The sequence below is a fragment of the Rhynchophorus ferrugineus genome, unplaced genomic scaffold, assembly GCF_030347505.1.
Source record: "Rhynchophorus ferrugineus isolate W39M unplaced genomic scaffold, kcgeb_rfMv2 rfM9, whole genome shotgun sequence".
NCBI lineage: Eukaryota > Metazoa > Arthropoda > Insecta > Coleoptera > Curculionidae > Rhynchophorus > Rhynchophorus ferrugineus.
The window spans coordinates 1,863,787-1,883,634 of NW_027472588.1; the positions used below are offsets into that span (position 1 = coordinate 1,863,787).

The window sequence follows — 19,848 nt, forward strand, 5'->3', positions numbered from 1 at the left end:
CCCGCGTTACACAATTCCCGCCATAGAAAAGTCCGTTTAGTTTTCAGATTTGCTTTTAAGAAGGACGAGGGCCCGTCGAAGGATGTCGGGATTAATTTCGTTTTTGAATAGCCACGGTACAATGCGATGGGATCTTGCGATTTGTGAAGACTGCTACGGAAGTTGCCGCATCATTTGATATTTGTTTTTTTGTCGTAACCGAATGAATAGTGGAGGTGATAGGAAGAGAAAATTGATATTATCGGGTGGTGGTGAAATCTTAAAAATACTTGTTCGTTGTTCTTCCTCTTCTTATAGATTTATCGTTTTATCGCCAGTTTTATTTGTCCATTATTTCTACAATTTTTCGTAATACTTTGACCGAATGCTTTTTTACGTCTTAAAACTAGCCTTTCGATTATTTTTTTATAGAAATATATAAAGAAACAGTGTTGGTCCAAGGATTCAAAAACAATTGGTTCGCCTATATACAAACAATCGACAATAAATATACTGCAAATGGGTTGGGTTAAGGAAATAGGTTAGTGCCAAGGTATTAGATTGCATTACATTTAACTGAATTTTTTCGATGATAAACTTGTAATTTAATGGATAGAATAACAATCGTTTAAAAATATTAAATACCATTAGACTGAACATTTGGCTCTTCATCACACTAGATAAAGTGTACTATTTACCTAAGATGAGACAAGAATCAACCTAGACCCCCATACGTTGATACCAAACGATCTTTAAAACCAAAAAAGAACCCTTAAGGTTGACTTTTGTTTTGTTCAGCAGCTCTGGGGCATATAGACCGGACCACCTGACTATCTCAAGCCCATCTCAGGTAATTCTAGCACCTTTTCTTTGAATCATTTTCATGGCCAATCATTTTATTTCATCAGTAAAGGACGTTTGGTAACAATGTAGCATTTAATTTTATTCTACCCCTCAATTATCAAGCCCAAACATATATATTTTGTCAAATATCCATCTGTTGATGAACAAAATTATCATTAAAATGACTACGTTCTTGTGCTCTATATTTGTTTCATAATTTCTAAATAAGTAGCACACACCATTTTTGTGCTTGGAACTATGTATTATATTGTATCTCTTGCAGATATTACAGACTTTCTGAATTATTGAGAGCAACTGGGAGCTCCATTAACGAAATAATAAAAATAAAAGAGAAACCGTTAAAAAACCCTATTATCGGAAATTAAAATGTAACTCTAAACTGCATACCAGAAGCGTGCAGAAAATATTCCAGATAGGTTAATATTTAAACCAACTTAATTGTCTATGAATGAACAAATAACTTTTTTTTGTATATGCAATATTATTATGTCTGATATGTACCTTATTATCTACATTACATTAATTTTATCGACCTAAACTTAGTGTAATTTGTATTACCCAATGAAGAAAAAAATAAACAATAGAATTATTTGTAGTGAAAACTTGTATTTGAATAAATTAAATGAATTATCCTATTATAATTAGTAGCTCAAATAATTACTGAGATAATTATTATATCAGAATTTTCACTGTTATCTACGTTCACTCACAAGTATTCAGAATTTGTTGAATTTGATGAATTTAAAGGATTTCTAAAGCCACAATAATTATATTTTTAAGTAGTACTAATAGATATACATACAAAGTCAATATATTTACTAACTTGATGATAATATATGCTAAAACCCTTACATTTCAGAGCGCTTAAGTCGGCTAGTGACCGAGAAACATCACCGGCAAGTATCTCTTACAAAACCAAGGAATTTTTACATGACTCTTTTTTTTTTCGCGGCATTCCATCGAAGGAATACCCTCGAAGAACGAGTTCTGCGGCCCGGAGCATCGCGAAGATGTTTCTCACCGAAGTCCTCGGACCGTCCCCTCTCCCCGCCCGCCCTCTCACGGGCGTAGAGATTGCGGTGGCGGAGGTTACGTCGCTGACGTAGACGTGAACGGCCCAGGCCGAGGATCGGGCAACAGCGGCAGCAGGAAGGAAAAGCGAAACCGACATGGAAATTGGCGAACGTAGGCGCCATATTTGTTTATTTCCCATCTGGTTTCTTCGGCGAGGATTCGTTTGTTTGTTTTCTCGATGGTGTTAAATAATGAGGGCGTAGCTACCATGGCGAAACTTAATTTGTCGAAGAAACGTGAGGCAGGATGCTGACTTCCTCGTCAGCTTTCTTCAAATATCTCTGTGGGCAGCTATAATTATCTTATTAAATAGTAGCGTTATTTTATTTCAATCGTTTTTCTTTCAATTCGTTTGATTATCACAATGTTCCTTATATCTTTAAGACTTTAATCTTAATCAGCTACATTTTAAGATTATTCGAAATTAATTAATAGGTTTTTAAATTATTGAATGACACTGTATTACTGTCCAGAAAGAAAGTTCAAATTTTAAGTTATTATGAATAAAACACAAGTAATTTTAGAAAAATATATATTGTCTCAAAATGTTCATTTTTTTTATATGAAATATCGTCCAAATGTTTCACAGTGAAAACATTGATAGAATATTCGAGTCACTACTAACACGGTTTTGTTTATTTACATAATCTTTAAAATGAAAGTGGACTTGGTCACTAATTATTACGTTATTTAGTCTACGCTATTAATGAGAAACAAGAAGTTTCTCTTAAAAGAGAATCATTTTTATCAATTGCACAAATAGTACATGGTTTTTTTTATCGAAGGTACCCTTTGTAGACTAATATATTATAGTCTGTCTGTGTCATTATTATTTTTCAAACTATTTTCTGTCATTAGTGAATATTTGTTTATCATCGTTCTAATATCACTTAATTTTATGTATTCTGCAACATATATTTTATTGGCTCTCTAGGAATCCAGGAAAAAATGTGGCGTCTAGATATCTGATACAAAACAACTTTTTCGTATTACTGCTCACGTAACGCCAGTTTTTCTTTGAATAATTAATTCAAGCATCCTTAATGCAATCGTTAACTATTTATCGTAATGCATTAGTCCTGTTCATCATTGGTTTCCAGTTTCATCTCAGATATAACGTAAAAATTAATGTAAACAGAATAAACAGAAGTAATTTTGCATATGGTGTTTCGATGACTCACAGTATGGTATATTCGAAGCTTACATAACAAGAGGTTATGGAAACGTTTAAGTGACAGAACATCTATTGTAAATCCCTGGAAATACATTTATTGTTGTTATTATTCCACATGTATTATTATATTTTTAATTCGGCTCAGTAAGGCTATTAAAAATCGAATGTATTAGTCATAATAACATCAAAACAAAATGATATCATTCGGCAACTAGGATGGGATAAACAATGATTTATATTATCCGCAATATGACAGGAAATGGTTGACCTATCTCCGACTCGCTATGCTCAATACATGCGCAAGCGATATAGTTTTGGTAACACATAGATGTTGTTTTCAAAGTCAATTTATTCATATAAGTATCACACACTAATCAACCGACCGAGCGAGTGGCTGTATGGTCTAAGGTTTGCTCTTTCCAGTAAACCAGTTCGTTAAAAAAAGTGTAATGCAAAGTAAAGGGTAGTTTGAACTCTCTTAATAATAATACCAACTGTATTGGAGCTACTGTAACTAAATTTAAATAACTAATCAATAACATGTATTGTAACGTTTTAATCAATGACCTCTTGTTACTTTACACCATTAAGGCAGTTTTTCAAAGACTGAAACAAATGATGGTAGGACTGGTCAAGATTCCTACCTAATCTCTCTTGCCCATTGTTTCAACATATATTCACCATAAATGACAGCTAGGCCCATTAATAATTTCATTGTTATTTTAGGTGGAACCCAATATCGAGCTTCATTTAGTACCTAATCATATGTAAGTGGTTCAAAGCTGTCTTGTGATCGATGTTAAGTTCAGTATATATGAGCATCTTTAATATGGATAATGTTTGTTTTAGTAAATAAAATGGTTTATCAAGCGCATTTTAGTATAGCTTTTTAGGGTACAGGTGCGGTTAGATAAAGACAATATCTTTGATGATTTATTTCCGTTCAAATGGAATATAATTATATGCAGAAACAATATTAATTTTTGACGAGCAGATATTATACAATAAACCAAATATTAAACACTAAACCAGATATTATACACTAAACAAAATCACACTATATGAATATAAGAATAAAGAAATGCACGTGGCAGGGTTATCTTCAGATGTTACGAACAGTGGCACGTCTGATCACTCTCAGAGTCGGGAACGGAAAAGAACATCGAGGCGTCGCGTCATCCCCTAGCTTCACCACCCGAGGTTGCCACGTCGTACCCTCTGTCAGTACCACTTGTTGCCACCTCACCGTGGGTGCTAACTTCAGGTATGTGCAACGCCTCGAGTAGATCTGTGGGCTGCTGAGAATTGCGGGAAAATTCGAAACATCTGACGGTCGCTACAGCTTCATTGAATAAGTACTAACGATCAACTTGCAGCAACCTCATATTAACTGTCTAATTAGAAAAATATACTTAGCGTCATCAGTTATAATCAAGTTTATATTTATATTTCTTTTCAAGTTTTATCTCTCCCTAAAACAGAGAACGACCGAGAGCATCGCCATTCTCCTGTATATACCCTTTTAACATTCCTGAAATTCCTCCTCAACAACCAATTAACCGTGGACCATTGGCTCGAAACTGCACTGGAAGGAATAACAGTTTTTTTCCGATTTTTTTCTCGACGAGCCACAGACGCAGACACTCTTAAATAGATGTTAAACGGTTCCCACGTTTGTTCGCGAATTGCCGAAGCCCAATTTGAGTCTGCAGGTACCATTCTTCGGTCGTGGGAAGAGCCCGCGGTACCGATCGCGTCTCCGTCGATAATGTGGATGGTGGCTTGCGTGTAAAGACACGTCGGCCGATCGAAATTTGCATTGATTTGTTCTACTTTACGCAACTATCGATTGTCGAATTTCAAGTGATTGATCGTTTGGTGCCTACCTTCGGTGAGGAAGGGGATGTACCGCTTTTGCAACAGTTGTTTGTTGTTGGACGTCGAGCTTGAAATTCCGCACCGTAATCTATTGTTGAAATTGCATGTACTCGATTAAATGTTTACTATGACGGTCTGTTATCGTTTGAAACGGATTCAAAGTTCATTTAATAGCCTTGCAACACTTCCATTGTTTTCGCTCAGCACTATTTTGTTTACATTCTTCACGCTTGCTTTTTTATGTTGGTATGTCGTGCCACAGATGTTACCAGGTTCGTTCAAAAATTATTCTATTACTGTGACTTAAACTAGGTATATATCTAAATCTAGGTATATATCTAAGAGGACCCATCGGCCCTATCTTCTGGCGACCTCGTTACACTACACTACACAAGATCAAATGGTTTGATGCTTTTGAGTGTTTGTTCTGGTGTTGATGAAAAATTTATCTTATTTTGATATTATATTGACATGGTAATGGAGACTGACCTCATGTTTCCTTACAATTCCCTTGATTTTCTGAGTGACCGTTGATATCTGAAAGACTCGGTGTAAGTAATCAGTTCTGTAGTATCTCAGTGCACCTATAATATATATCCTTTGTAGGGCTTCGTTTTGGAAAACTTGTATTGTAATCTTATTTCTTGCTCCAAAACGTGATCTGGGATGACTTGTAAATCCACGAGATGTCGACTACGGGATGATAAACAGTGATAATTAATTGTAGAACTGTTTTAGCAGTGTTCGCTTACTAGTCAACTCAAATATCAGAAATGCTACAAGACTTATTTAATTTAACTGACACGGACCATTATTTATCTGTTATCGCAGTATTGTCGAACGAATATTGCATAATAATGGTGCCGTATCGTCGTGGAACTCGCACCATGATTGATATTCAATATTGTACCGTATCGTCGTGTTATATCAATCTTGGACGTGTTTTTTCTTAATCTAAAATCCCGATGAGACGCCATGGTAACGAGACGGAATTAGAACGTACACATGTGCGTGCGTGCGTTACAGTTATGGCCTTAGAACGTACGTGTGTGCGACGGAGACGGACGCCCGGCCCGAAAAAAAAATGTTAATGGCTTAAAAATGCCAAACGCCTCTGACACAGCGTTGTGGCATCGTCGCGAAATAGCGCCCGGGATATTGTTATAACAAATGTCGGCCAAAGAGCAAGGCCGTTGGGCCGCTCTCTGGATTTCATAATTGAGAACGACCGGATCGAGCGTTTCGCGGTTTATGGACTGGCCTGATGATAATTGATGATGCCGTTATTGATACGAACGGTGCGGGATCAATCGTTTAGAGACGGGAGTAATAAACAGAGAGGAGATTTTTTTTAATTGGTCCGCGCTCCAGTTTATGCGCCATTAGATTAGGTAATTTCAAGTGGTTAAAGTGCAAGTCGGTTTTTAATAACAGCGGCATTGATGCGGTTATCGTATTGTCCCGATTTAGTACCCACAAGATCCTATCCTAAATAAAGATCAAGATCTTTATTTTTAAATATACTGATATAATATCAATTATCTACTTTCTACTCTGCATATGTAGTTCTTCTTTCTATATACAAGTCTCTATATACGATGTTTTTTATCAACTTCATTTAATTCCTCATTATTCACATTATTCTTTATTGAATAAAATCGCTTTCTGTAATTGACTTAATCTATTTATAATTAACTAATTAACCAGTTAACTACTTTCTAGTCTATATTTGCAATACTTCCTTGTACATTCAGGTCTCTATATAAGAAATGTTTTGCGAACTTCATTAAATTTGTCATTCATTATTCACATTATTAACAGTGGAACAAACTCATTTTCTATAATTGACTTAAGCTATATAAAACTTTGATGGAAAATTAAAAAAGATTTTCGTAACAGATAACTTTAAGGCCACACATTTTCAGTAAAACTTCATCATGAAGGCTATAGTGACTAAAATAAGTTATTAAAAAGCATTGTTCTTCTGTTAGGGACTTTTTTTCAAATTTTCGCTCAGAAATTTCAGGAGTACAACAAAAGGTCCAAAAATGTGTTTGAAATGTATATAATTGCTACAAATATTAGTTCCGGATAATACTGACGTTCAGGCGTACAGTGATTATGATGAAATAACTTTAATTAGTCTCAAAATAATAGGTAAAAAACATTTAATTATTATTTTGTTGAGGGAAAATGGTATCAAAGCCAAAGGTGCTTTAACACGATTTATAGCCACTACGCTCTAGAGAAATCAACTGTTATTGATTGGTATAGTGAAACACCGATGGTGCTAAACGCTCCGATCGTCTAAAACTTTCCTATCAAAAAAAAACACCTGTTTTTTTTTGCACACTATGAAAATAAAGTAAATAAAAATATATTGATACACAGTAACATCGAGAACTTAAGAGGAATATTGGAAGTTATGTATATTTGTTGATAGTATGTCGAACTCCTAGATATTTTTTTCCTTTGTTAAATAGTATAGTTTTCTTCCTAGTTTAATTTTAATTTGTTATACAATGCACAATAAAAGTAAACTCAATAATATAAAATATAAAGAATATAATAGAAAAAATAAAAATATATATGCTCTTGAAAATTTTTTCAAAAAAATTGTGGTTAAATGCCCTTTCGATACTGTCTTAAAGGTCACAAAATTTCCAAGAAATTGGTGCATTCATTTTTGGGAAACAAATAAGACTTTATCCTCGACAAATGAGAGAAATTTACAGACTCTACTTACAGTGGAATTAATTTTCTTGTCATAACATTTTGGGAAATCCTTCATAGTATTATTTTTTCCTCTATTTGTTCTATTTGAATGATTAATTACTTGCTAATTGCAAAAATATGGCGAATATACTGAATAGGAAAACAATTAACACAATCATAATTTCTAATTTCACTAAAAAATGAATCAAAATCCGTGATGAATATTACATGAGGAAGTTATTAGCCAAAGTGAACGTGAAGTGGCCAATAAAAAAGTCAAAATTTTACTTGAGAAGATGGTTATATAGATAAAATGCAAAAACTTCGATCGTTATCCTGTGAAAGGCGGTCTCGACCACTTATACAGCGCCCCTTTTTCGGATATTCAAAAAAGTATTGGTGTTTACTCATATACAACAGTTTTATTCGTCTGGCTTGTTTGATAGCCGGTTAATGAATGAATATAAGTTCTATTCAGCAAGCGTCACAATTAATACCTACGTCCTGCTCCATACTGCAGCATAAATTACGACCGCTGTTCGAACATTATGTAATGTATTTCTGGTTAAACATTGAAGATAGTGGGCTGATACCGCTGTTTATTAGCTTAATATATTCCAGCTCGTGAGTTTCTCGTTCTTTTTTTTATTTAAACTGGATCTGTTGTGGTCAAATTAATAGCTCTATGTAAATTGCGGTATGAAAATTCTTCAGTTAATGACAACAAACCATAAATTAATTACTATAATGATTATGGCTAATGATACTCTTAACGATGGTTAATCTGCCAGATGTTCGGAGATTAGGGCCTTCGATTATTAGACTTTATTCTGTAAAGCAATTATAATAAGAGTTTTCAGAACTGAGCATTAAAGAATATTATTAAACAATGCTCTTATCCGCACTATTCCTGATAGCTTATATTGTCATCCAAGTAGCCACCGTCTTATTGATGTATGTCAGAGATGACAACGTTCGACTAATAAACTCCGTATATCAGAAGAAAACAATATATTTGTTGGATATTTTAGCCTGCAATTTTAGTTAATAAATTATGAACTTTATTATAAGCTTCAAGAATATAAATATTATGATAAACGACTAATTTCTAATTAGTCTTCTTACTGCTAACTTAACCTCACTTCTTCAGTTAATACATTAAAACTTACATCTAAAATTGCCAAAGATCCAAGAATAAAGAATATATTAAAAAGCAAAATGTATTTTAAAAAAACTATTAATTTAGATGTATATTACAGGCAGTAATAATGTAACATAGTTTATACATAATCTCTCCCTTGTATCAGAATGATTTAAGATCTCAAAAGATTACGCCACCAGTATAAATAATGTAGCAGTTAAGAACAAACCGAAATGTTTTAATATTTATAATATGTGAAGTGGGTAAATGCGTTTTGTTACATTTCAAATATGTGTGCGCGGGTGTAAGCAGCGGCGGGGAATGAGGGGGGTGTTAAGCGAGGGCGCTCACGGTTGTTACTGGCTTCTTTTGAGTGCGTTCGCTTAGGAAACAATGGAGAACGTTATTTCCGTTCTTTTCATCCTACTGCCCTGATCTGTATGCGTGTAGCACTGCATCTAGCCCCTGTACGAGCCGACTCCAGAGGCGGAACATAGTCGATGTTGCGACGTGACTAAATATATTTAACGGATCTAATTAGGAAGTGTTTTTGTTTCTTCCTGTTCTGTCGTCTACCGTGACACTTGTCTAGAATCGGATTTTTATTTTAAATAGAATGTCGGTTTTTTTATTTCTAAGACGTTGCTATTCTAGCGAGACTGTGTTAAATTTATAAAATGTAAATATTTACATAAAAATAATAGATAATGATTATTTTTTGGTGGTTTTGTTTTAATATTATGTTGATTATATTGAATGATATCAATGGTAACTTTTTGTAATTTCATATAATCAAACTGATGTGTACATGACTCAGTTGTACAATGTACATACGCCATGATGACAACATGTGGATATTGGTTTGGTGGATAACAGTGGAGATTTTGATGTGGTTTAATATGTGGAAGATAAAGAAATTGAAATTTAAATTTAGAACAGAATGAAACAATAACGGGAAATCGATAGATGTTTAAAAAATATCTTTGGATGTCAATTTTTTCGTCATTAAAAATAAAATAAAAAGTTGTAGTTGTATTAGTCCTAATAATTTTAATTTACTTTATATTTTATTATTAATATATTATATTATTTATTTATATTATTATATTATTTTATATTATTTTATTATTTATTATTAATATTTTCATTTCATTTCAACAATTAATTAAAATAAAAAGACGAGTTTATAAGTGTACTAATTAGTATATATTTGAAGAGATCTGTTAAAATGTATTTTGTTAAAAAACAACAATTTATGTTATATCTATTGTCATATAAATATATATATATATATATATATATATATATATATATATACATTAATATTCTCCTGATATGATTCTTCTCCACATTTTACACTAGTTGAAAAGAGACATAATGCTGTCTGACGTGTCGGAATATGTAACCAAGTCGGTCTATGAAGTTCGATTTGTGTTGGTAGTAGTTGACCATGTTGTCATATATCTCTAAATTCTTCAAAACTTTAATAACAATAATTAGAGGTTACAAACCAACAAACGTTGTAACTCAAAATTCCAATTTAATGCGTCAACATTGCTTCTGACGCCATAAATGTTGATGACGAAGATTGGCTGTTTTATTGGATATACTATATATCATGAAAGGTCAGAAATAACAAAAGATCAGAAAGAAACCGGACCAGAGAGTAAACAAGCAGAACAAGAAAAATAATGGAAGTTCGGAATCAAAGCGCAGTGAGAGAATGAAAAATAGGAAACCAAAGAAGTTAGGATATGGAGATGAGAAGAAAAAACATTTGTTGAAAATAATCTAATTTTACTAAAACTAACTTTTATAAGACGAATAATGTATAGGGCAGAAATAAGGAAACTGTCAAAACAAATCGAAAAAAACTAACAGTAGAGGAAAGGATCATATTAGGAAATATGAATTTAAAAAGGGAATAGAAAGATATATACTACGAAATATGAAAAAGCAAGAAATTTGATGGAGAGCAAGAAGTTTGAGTACAAATTTTATATAATTTAAAACAGCACTGTTTGGATATCAATAATGTTCAGTTGTTATGGATGTTTGCTGTGGAAAATTTCGTCAGCTTTTGTTTTCCTCGAAATAACCTCCGAAGAGAAGAAATGTTGCGAATGCTCTCTCGCCTGCTGGCTCCGATACAAATACAAATAAAAATACAAAACGATAAACCGTATCATTGCTGGTGCGAAGTTCAGTCACGTCTCGGCAGCCTCTCCGCCCCTGGAACGGCGCTCATCCGTCCATGCACGGGTACAACGTGCTATACTGTTCTTATGCAGTCGTTTGTGTGTATCAGTCGCCTTCAGTCGACCGTCGAACCGTCCGAGACCGAGGCAACGACGTCGACGACTCACCGTGACCGCCCGCTTCCTCCCGCTTTTCTTCGTCGTTCCGCGCTGCTCCGAGTGTGTAAGTGCTGGTTTGTGGTGGGTGATGGTGATCTCTGGAACTTGACCGGCTGATCGATGGCTTGGATTAGGCGAGCCCGCGACCAAGCGCCGGTCCAAGTGGCCAAGAAGATGCCACCGACGTGGGATAATAACGAGGATGATTGTGGATCTATTTACTCCGATGATTCGGTATGGAAACTATTCTTTCATTCTGCAGAAGTATTATCAAGATTACTCGAATTACCATATGTTTAGTTTATATTGACATAATGCAAGGTCAATTTCGGTAATCTCTCTTTCCTCATTTGTAAGACGTATTGTTTTATTTCATTATATATGCTGTTTACACAATATTACACCAATTTCTGAAGAAATTCAACGGGAATTATTGACAATATGTAGTTACAACAAATTATAGAGCGCCAAACATATTCATTACTATTTAAATCGACACAATAACAATCTTATCACAATATCTTCGCTAAATACAACATGTGTTCATGTGACTTGACTCATAAAACAAAAAGTTTTTAAGTTTTAAATCTAAAATATATTCTTAATTTAAATAAAGATCTAATTCAGTGATCTCATAAGATATCTACTCCAACACAAAACTAAAAAAAAACTTTTAAATTACTTTAAACTCGTCAAATATTAACAATATACTTTTTTCAAACGTAAGTACCTCTATTTCTAGAATTTTCAAGCCGAAAAAGGTAGTTCCACGAATTTAACATAATAGAAACAGTTTATAATATCTATACACAAGTCACTTGAGCATTTCTCAAAAAAATCTCGAACACCAACGAGCAGAATTCTTAGCCGAGTACATATATTAAAGTTACTGTAGTATAGTACAAAATAATCAGATGATTATAAAAACGTGCCAACGTGGTCGGTGCACGTGCAGCGTCGTCATATCTATTAGTTTTTCCTCAAATTTATTGCTTTGTGGGTTAACGTATTATTGTGCCTACTCCATTATGTCCACCAAAACTGTTTTCGTAATGTTAGTAGTGTGATTTTTATGTAAAATTATGTAAAATAATATATCCCCGCCTACTCTGCTACACGAAACTCTTGCTACCTACGATCAATGTTAATATCAGAGTGTCACCATGTTGTTACTAATTTTATTTCCAGCTGTGTTAAATTAAGATGGTTTAATGTTTATTTTTTTCTTTTTCAGGTACGTTGTAAACCATGATAAAGCTTTTGATGTATCTGTAAGTAACCATAGAGTCGTAATATATGCCATGATGAATGGACATTTATAATTTATATGATTCTTTTGTTTTTTTATTCCAAAAATTGGTATTAGATTGACAGGATCATTGTGAAGCACTTTATTCTTAGAAAAATAATTGTTTACCTACTATTTTGCTGTTTTAAAGCTTTATAAAGAATGAAGTAACTAATGGAACCCAAGTAAACTCCGTAATATACAAAAGATAATTAAACTGCATCGTTATTTGACGACTAAATTGTTTTAAAATCGAGTTTTAAGTTCCCATATATGGTTACTAAAGATTTGAACCATATTGTCGAAATATCGCCTTTGTTTACGTCTTGAACGACATTTGATTACTTAATCGTTCATATTTAATCTGACGCATCGAGCAATAACACTTTGATTTTGCATAATCGCCAGAAATAGACGCAGCTATTGTTTACGCGAGATTAAGCGACATTTCCCAAACAAACCGTCGCTATTTTTATGGGTCTCGGTCATCCCACCAAGACCGCATCCTGTCGCAAACGTTCAATACAAGGAAAACAGGGACTAGAGCGCAAAAAAATCAAGTCGCGATGTACCATCCTTACAGATAGCGTTAACGATAAAAAAAATTGGGTCGACATCGCTTTCGAAATGTTTGCCTCGTCCAAATAAGCACAGGATAATGAAAATTACAGGGACTCTCAAACATTTTATGTTAGGTCCAATAATTGTTATACAACCTTTAGCTTTTAAGTTATACAATTGAAAGTGTGTTTTTTCTGTTTTTCACATATCTTAAAAACTATATAATCTAGGGTAATAGAAACCATAAAACCATAGTCGAAATTTGCCATTTTTTACCATTTTCAAGATTTTTGCTATCATTTCCGTTTAAATAATAGCAGTCTAATGAAAATTAGAGGGTTTATAATGAATTTTATGTCGAATCGAATTGTAGTATAATTAATATATATGAAAATATAATGAAATTAATATTAATTAACAATTAATATAATGAAAAATATATTTTCAAAAAATATGTGAATTTGTTTATGTCACATATCTTAAAAACTATAAATTCTAAAACAATTTAACCTGGATTTTCGCTTCTGTCAACTGAAAATACATATATTTTGAGAGTTTCATCTTGTTCTGAAATTTCGATGTTTTCATTGTTGTCATTTCCGTCCAAATAATGGCAGGTCAATGAAATTTACAGGGATTGTAAAGATGTTTGCGTTGAATCGAATGGTACTATAATAATTTTTAGACAAGCTTTGGTTTCTGAGATATATAATGAAAAATGTATTTTCAAAAAATGTGTGGATTTCAATGTATGTCACATATCTTAAAATTTATACATTTTAGGACAATTTAACATAGATTTTCGTTTCTATCACCTTAAAATACATGTATTTTGAAAGTTTCGTCTTATTCGAAGAGGTAAACAATTTTTGTTCTATTTCCATATATATAGTCGTAAAAATTTGCGATTTTTTGCCATTTTTGATGTTTTTGCTGTCATTTCCGTCCAAGTAATGGCAGGTCATTGAAATTTACAGGGATTGTAAAGATTTTTGCGTTGGATCGAATGGTACTATAATAATTTTTAGACAATATTTGGTTTCTGAGATATATAATGAAAAATGTATTTTCAAAAAATGTGTGGATTTCAATGTATGTCACATATCTTAAAATTTATACATTTTAGGGCAATTTAACATAGATTTTCGTTTCTATCACCTTAAAATACATGTATTTTGAATGTTTCGTCTTATTCGAAGAGGTAGACAATTTTTGTTCTTTTTCCATATATATAGTCGTAAAAATTTATGATTTTTTGCCATTTTCGATGTTTTTGCTGTCATTTCCGTCCAAGTAATGGCAGGTTAATAAAATTTACAGGGATTGTAAAGATTTTTGCGCTGAATCGAATGGTACTATAATAATTTTTAGACAAGCTTTGATTTTTGAGATATATAATGAAAATGGATTTTCAAAAAATGAGTGGATTTCAATTTATGTCACATATCTTAAAAATTATACATTTTAGGGCAATTTAATATAGATTTTCGTTTCTATCGCCTTAAAATACATGTATTTTGAAAGTTTCGTCTTATTCGAAGAGGTAAACAATTTTTGTTCTTTTTCCATATATATAGTCGTAAAATTTTGCGATTTTTTGCCATTTTCGATATTTTTGCTGTCATTTCCGTCCAAGTAATGGCAAGTCAATGAAATTTACAGGTATTGTAAAGATTTTTGCGCTGAATCGAATGGTACTATAATAATTTTTAGACAAGCTTTGGTTTCTGAGATATATAATGAAAAATGTATTTTCAAAAAATGAGTGGATTTCAATTTATGTCACATATCTTAAAAATTATACATTTTAGGGCAATTTAACATAGATTTTCGTTTCTATCACCTTAAAATACATGTATTTTGAAGGTTTCGTCTTATTCGAAGGGGTAAACAATTTTTGTTCTTTTTCCATATATGTAGTCGTAAAAATTTACGATTTTTGCCATTTTCAATTGAAATTTACAGGGATTATAAAGAATTTTATGTCAAATCGAATGATTGTACAGTAATAATAATATTTATACAACCCTTAGTTTCTAAGTTGATCCGAGAGGTAAAAAATACTTTTATCTAAAATCTGATGTTACAATAATACTTTCTCAACGGCATTTTTTGGACAAATATTTTTTGAACGATGTTTTCGTTCATCTTCGGCTATTATTCCTGTTTGTTACCTATCAAACAATGAAGTTAGTGATGAATGAAGACAAGACCATCCATCCTTTGTCGATTGTATGTTTTTTCTGAGTAAAATTCGCGTGATTCGACACGGTCCGCTCGGAAAAACAATACAGGCTTCATACCCCGCATCAATTTTTTCTGCAAAATCATCGGGCCGTACAAAGGCGCTTAACGAACGGATAAAAAGAGGCTTATCTCCCGGTGATCCTGGCCGTGCACACTCTTTTTTTCGTTACTCTCGATTGTTTCGTTCTGCTAATTGAGTCCCTTTCACACGGACCGGTCGGTTTCACTTGTTATTATCTCAAAATCCGGGGAAAAGCGACGGGAGGATTTTTTTCGAGCGCGGCGGCCAGGAGCAGGAAGCAGCCAGCGGTCGGGCTTTCTAAAATATAGCTGCAGGCGATGCTCCGCGGAGACACGGCCTTTTCGCACTGCGTGTACGTGTGCGTTGGTCTTGGCGGTGTCCTTTACAGATTTCATAGAATCGGCAATGCTGTCATCTGATCATTGGCGTGCATCTCTGCCTTTTCTTAATTTATTTATCACTGTATTCAGATGTTTTAATTGAGACAATTTATACATCCATAATTTTATACATACATATACATCTTGATGACGTGAGTTCACTGCTACTTTGGATATACTAAATGTCTTGATCATATATATTTTTCTTCTCAGTTATGGCATCAACATTGTCTTTGGTATTAAAGTAACACTATATTCAGAATCAATATACAGTGTATCCACTGGGAACGTTCAGCTTTTATTATATTACTATTATTGATTTCGAGTCGTTTAAAACGAGGCTTGGCTTAACAGGAAGACGTCTTCTGCGTTGATAAAAACACGTTTAATTTTCCAATAAAACGATTCGTTTTTATTATTATAAGCCACAATATAAGCCAGATCTAGTACTGGGTCATTAAAACCGAAGAAACGACCCGTTCCGAACACCCCCGCCGTTTCCGTGGTCGTAAAATGGACAAATTACCGACCGCGTGAGGCTCGCGTTCTTCGGCGTCAAATTTGTTATTGTCCACGGAACAAAGACGGAGAGCGGCGATAATCGGTCGGGTCACAGGACGAGACAAAGAACGGCGATTTGAGATAAGGCCGGTCGTATATAAATTAGTCGAAGAACGGCTACAACTTTATTATTACCAATTAAACGAAAAAAAAAGAAGAAAACGAAATGCCGAGCCCTGATACATAGAGGTAATTAAAAATGTTCCATTCTTCCGCACTGACCGGGACACGATTTATGGTTTTTATTTCGTTGTTGGCTGTGTATCCTCGCGCAGTGTCTTATTGGGAATTGTTCGATATGGTGAAGCAGGAATTGAACGCCTTACATAGTATGTCGCATTACGGTGCCATTGTCAGCGTAATTTAGACATGTTGACTGGTTTCGTTTAAATATAAATGTCAAGAAAAACTGTTCTTTGATCGTTTTTGTTGGTTTTTTAAACCTAAATAGTCCTGATACTTGTTAGTTTTTTTATGATGATATTGGTTTGAACTGATGTGGTATAATTCCCTATTATTTATAGAAAACTTTCTTTCAGTTCATTGCTTTTCTTTTTTACATGTTCCTTCCAGCGAAATTTAACATCAAAATTTATTCAGAGATACTTAGCGTTGTTGCTATATGGTATGAAATGATATTATCAATTATTATCAGTGGTGCCTGTTGTGGTCTGATTATATGTAAACTGTATAAGCGCAGATTTACTTTCGTTAATTTTTGTTTTCCAGGTTTGGGTCCAATTATTTATAATTATTGTATGTCCAATATTATCAGCAACTAGAACTATCGTGATATTTTCTATTTGTAGTATATCACAGGTGTAGAGTAGGTAAAAAATTGGCCCCAATACACTTCCTTGTGGTACACCTGCTTTAGCTTCTTTTATTGTAGAGTAGGCTAAGATTTTAATAGTTCACTGTGTTATGAACAAGGCAACTATTCCATACACATAAGGCTTGTGATACATTTATGAATATAGCTTTTTACGTCTATAGGTTTTTTTCTCTTTGTAATATAGTATTTAATAATTATTTTCTTTCTTAAGATCTGCTTATATCTTGATTTTGTAATACTATATTCAATAGATATTATTTTTTCATTCATTTTATCTGCCATTTTGTAGACTTTGATTAACTGTATAATTGTAATGCATCTAAAATGTATTCAGTAATATGTAACATAATTAAACATGATTAATAATGATTTTTGTGATTTTTATATATAGTAATGTACTGAAACCCTAAATTCATCCAGTAAATGATGTCAAATAATAATATTAAATTCTGAGGAACCTATTTATTGTTATAATATATTTCTCCAAGTGTTTGAGAAAACTCTATCCTCTTTATGCAGTTCTAAATAACATACTTTTGTGACTTTGTTTCTGACTTACTCTTTGCTGAAAGTAAACTTGATAACTTTTGCTTTCATTCCATTTGTAATTATTACGTTATTATATATTAATACTAAACAATATGTTAATAATTATTCATGTTGTATGTTAAGATATTTTTTACAATTATTCATTATATCGTTTGCCTTAATCAAATTATTTGTCGCTCATTTATCGTTATTAGTACACAGCACAATCATTATTGTTATCTCAAATAATATGTTTAATGTTTATTTATTGTCGTTAGTTATCATTATCACCACCATATCCAAATAATAATTTATATACAAAATGATAAATTTATCGTCACTGATATTTTATGGTCGAAATATTCCAGTACCTATTTTAGTTTTACTTCGAAATAATGGATTTCAATTGTGTCACCAATGTTACATAAATGGACTGATGTTTTTTCTACGTTAAAAACCTCATTGGTTTGAAAGTTTAGTACCAGCACTTTCTACTAAATTCGAGTAAGAAAAAAACGGTTGGACGATTTGTTAAATATCCTCAGCAATTACACCAATTACAAGAAGCCATAAATCCGTAATCTGGCCTAAAGAGAAAAAGCCACGTCTGTTTTTTTTTTGTTCGGGCGTTATACGGGTATAACGTGGAAAGTATCTGTTATTAACTTCTTTAAGTGTTTATTAATTGCACTTAATTTGATCAGAAATGGCGAAGACCAGTTGTAGATAATTTATTATTCATATATCATGCATTTTTTGTTGTCTGTCACTTTAAGTGGTTAATAAATTTTATATAGAACTCATATTCATAGAGAATGAAATTCGGCCGAAAGGTACTCTACTTTTACTAAAACTTTGTAGTTTGAGAATTGTAGTTTACAGAAAAATTGCAGAAGAAAGCGAAATGTTCTGTTGAAAAAATTCCAGAAATCAGTCAACAAGGCATACTATGTTTATTATTTACTCTTCCGAATGAATGTATTTATTAGACAAATGTTCTGGGGTCGCTGATTTTTTGTCGCTAATTTCTCTTTTATGCCTTCTCTTTACTGAAAATTAATGCCTCAAAATGACAATTTCAGTTTCGGAAGGAGAAACAAGTTGGTCGGAGTTATAATAAGTGGAGATTCGTTCACAGTGATGACCTTTCTGAGTTTTTATCCAAAATTAATGAGTTTTCTTGTTCTTGGGCTCCTTGAAGATTCTCAGTTCTATTTTTAATGATAATACTGATATATCATCGTCAAGAGCTCGTAATAGGAATGAATCATCAACGATATGACCTAACTGGATTCGGACCAGATCAAACCAGTTGCCGTTCGTCATCAATTATTCGTATCGGCCCCGTATATACGGGACCAAGCAGTCGGGCGAACGAGTGCAGTAACACATGGTCGGGGCAGTAGCAGCAGCAAGACGGGAAAATAAAAATCTCCGAAGTGCTCCTATTTATAGACTCGGTGAGCCTGGATTCATTATTTTTAACGGGTCTTCTGTTTTCTTTGCGCTCTAATCGAACGCACGCCGTTGCATTTTCGTCAAAGATATTCGGTGGATGCCCGGTTCGGACAGGGATCGTTTAATCTCCACGCGATGCTCTTTTGTTTCGTGTCTGACTTGACTGAAAGGAATGATAAAGCAAATCGCTTCAATGGTTTCGGCGTTGTTGAATGTCCGGTTCGTTGTTGAAAGTAGCGTGTTTTTAAACGTATTCTTTCGAAGTCATTTTCTTCTCCAAGATACTTTTACCATTTTGTTATTTGGAAGGATTATTATGGCGTCAAAACAACTTTGAATTGTTTTAAACTTATGTCAAGAAATTATAATTTAAATTTAATGTTGTTCACGTATATTAACGTTTATTATGTGGATGTACTTCATGTCACGAAGCACAAAGAACTATTTTTCTTTACTTGATAAAGTGCGTTTAGTTCCTCAACGTAATATTGAATTATTGACAAAATACTAAAACAAACAATAGCACTTTTTTCTTACATGTAAAATAACTGTTTTTTTTTATTAGACGCAAAAGCCTTTGTGCTATTAACTATTTTTGAACTATTTACTCTTTCTATCAATATACAAATAAAGATAAAAATAGACGATGATGAGCTGTGGGGGTTTTTCAATATTTTTTTCGGAATTATCAGTGTTTTTATATGGTTTACATATATAGTAAATAATAGCGGACTTAAAATTGGTATAAATATTAAATATAACTCACCTTTTGACTGATATGCTACT

At 33.0% G+C, this 19,848-nt stretch overlaps 1 protein-coding gene and 1 long non-coding RNA gene across 6 annotated transcripts in view; one reads left to right on the forward strand and one right to left on the reverse strand.

Moving 5' to 3' along the window:
- pico (ras-associated and pleckstrin homology domains-containing protein pico) overlaps positions 1-19,848 on the forward strand; it is a 209,224-nt gene that overhangs the window by 149,559 nt on the left and 39,817 nt on the right. Inside the window, exon 4 of one of the 5 annotated variants that reach the window (XM_076414049.1) lies at positions 12,417-12,453. The exons of 3 other annotated variants lie outside the window; for them this stretch is intronic. In XM_076414049.1, the coding sequence (XP_076270164.1) occupies positions 12,417-12,453 (37 nt within the window). Of the gene's footprint in view, positions 1-11,099; positions 11,417-12,416; positions 12,454-19,848 lie in introns of those variants that run through there. One more of the 5 variants, XM_076414052.1, reaches the window with a different exon arrangement.
- Positions 554-5,728, reverse strand: LOC143202491 (uncharacterized). Its single transcript, XR_013007171.1, has 2 exons — positions 4,432-5,728; positions 554-3,976 (listed from the first exon to the last, which is right to left on the reverse strand). It is a non-coding gene; the product is annotated as an uncharacterized LOC143202491 (long non-coding RNA).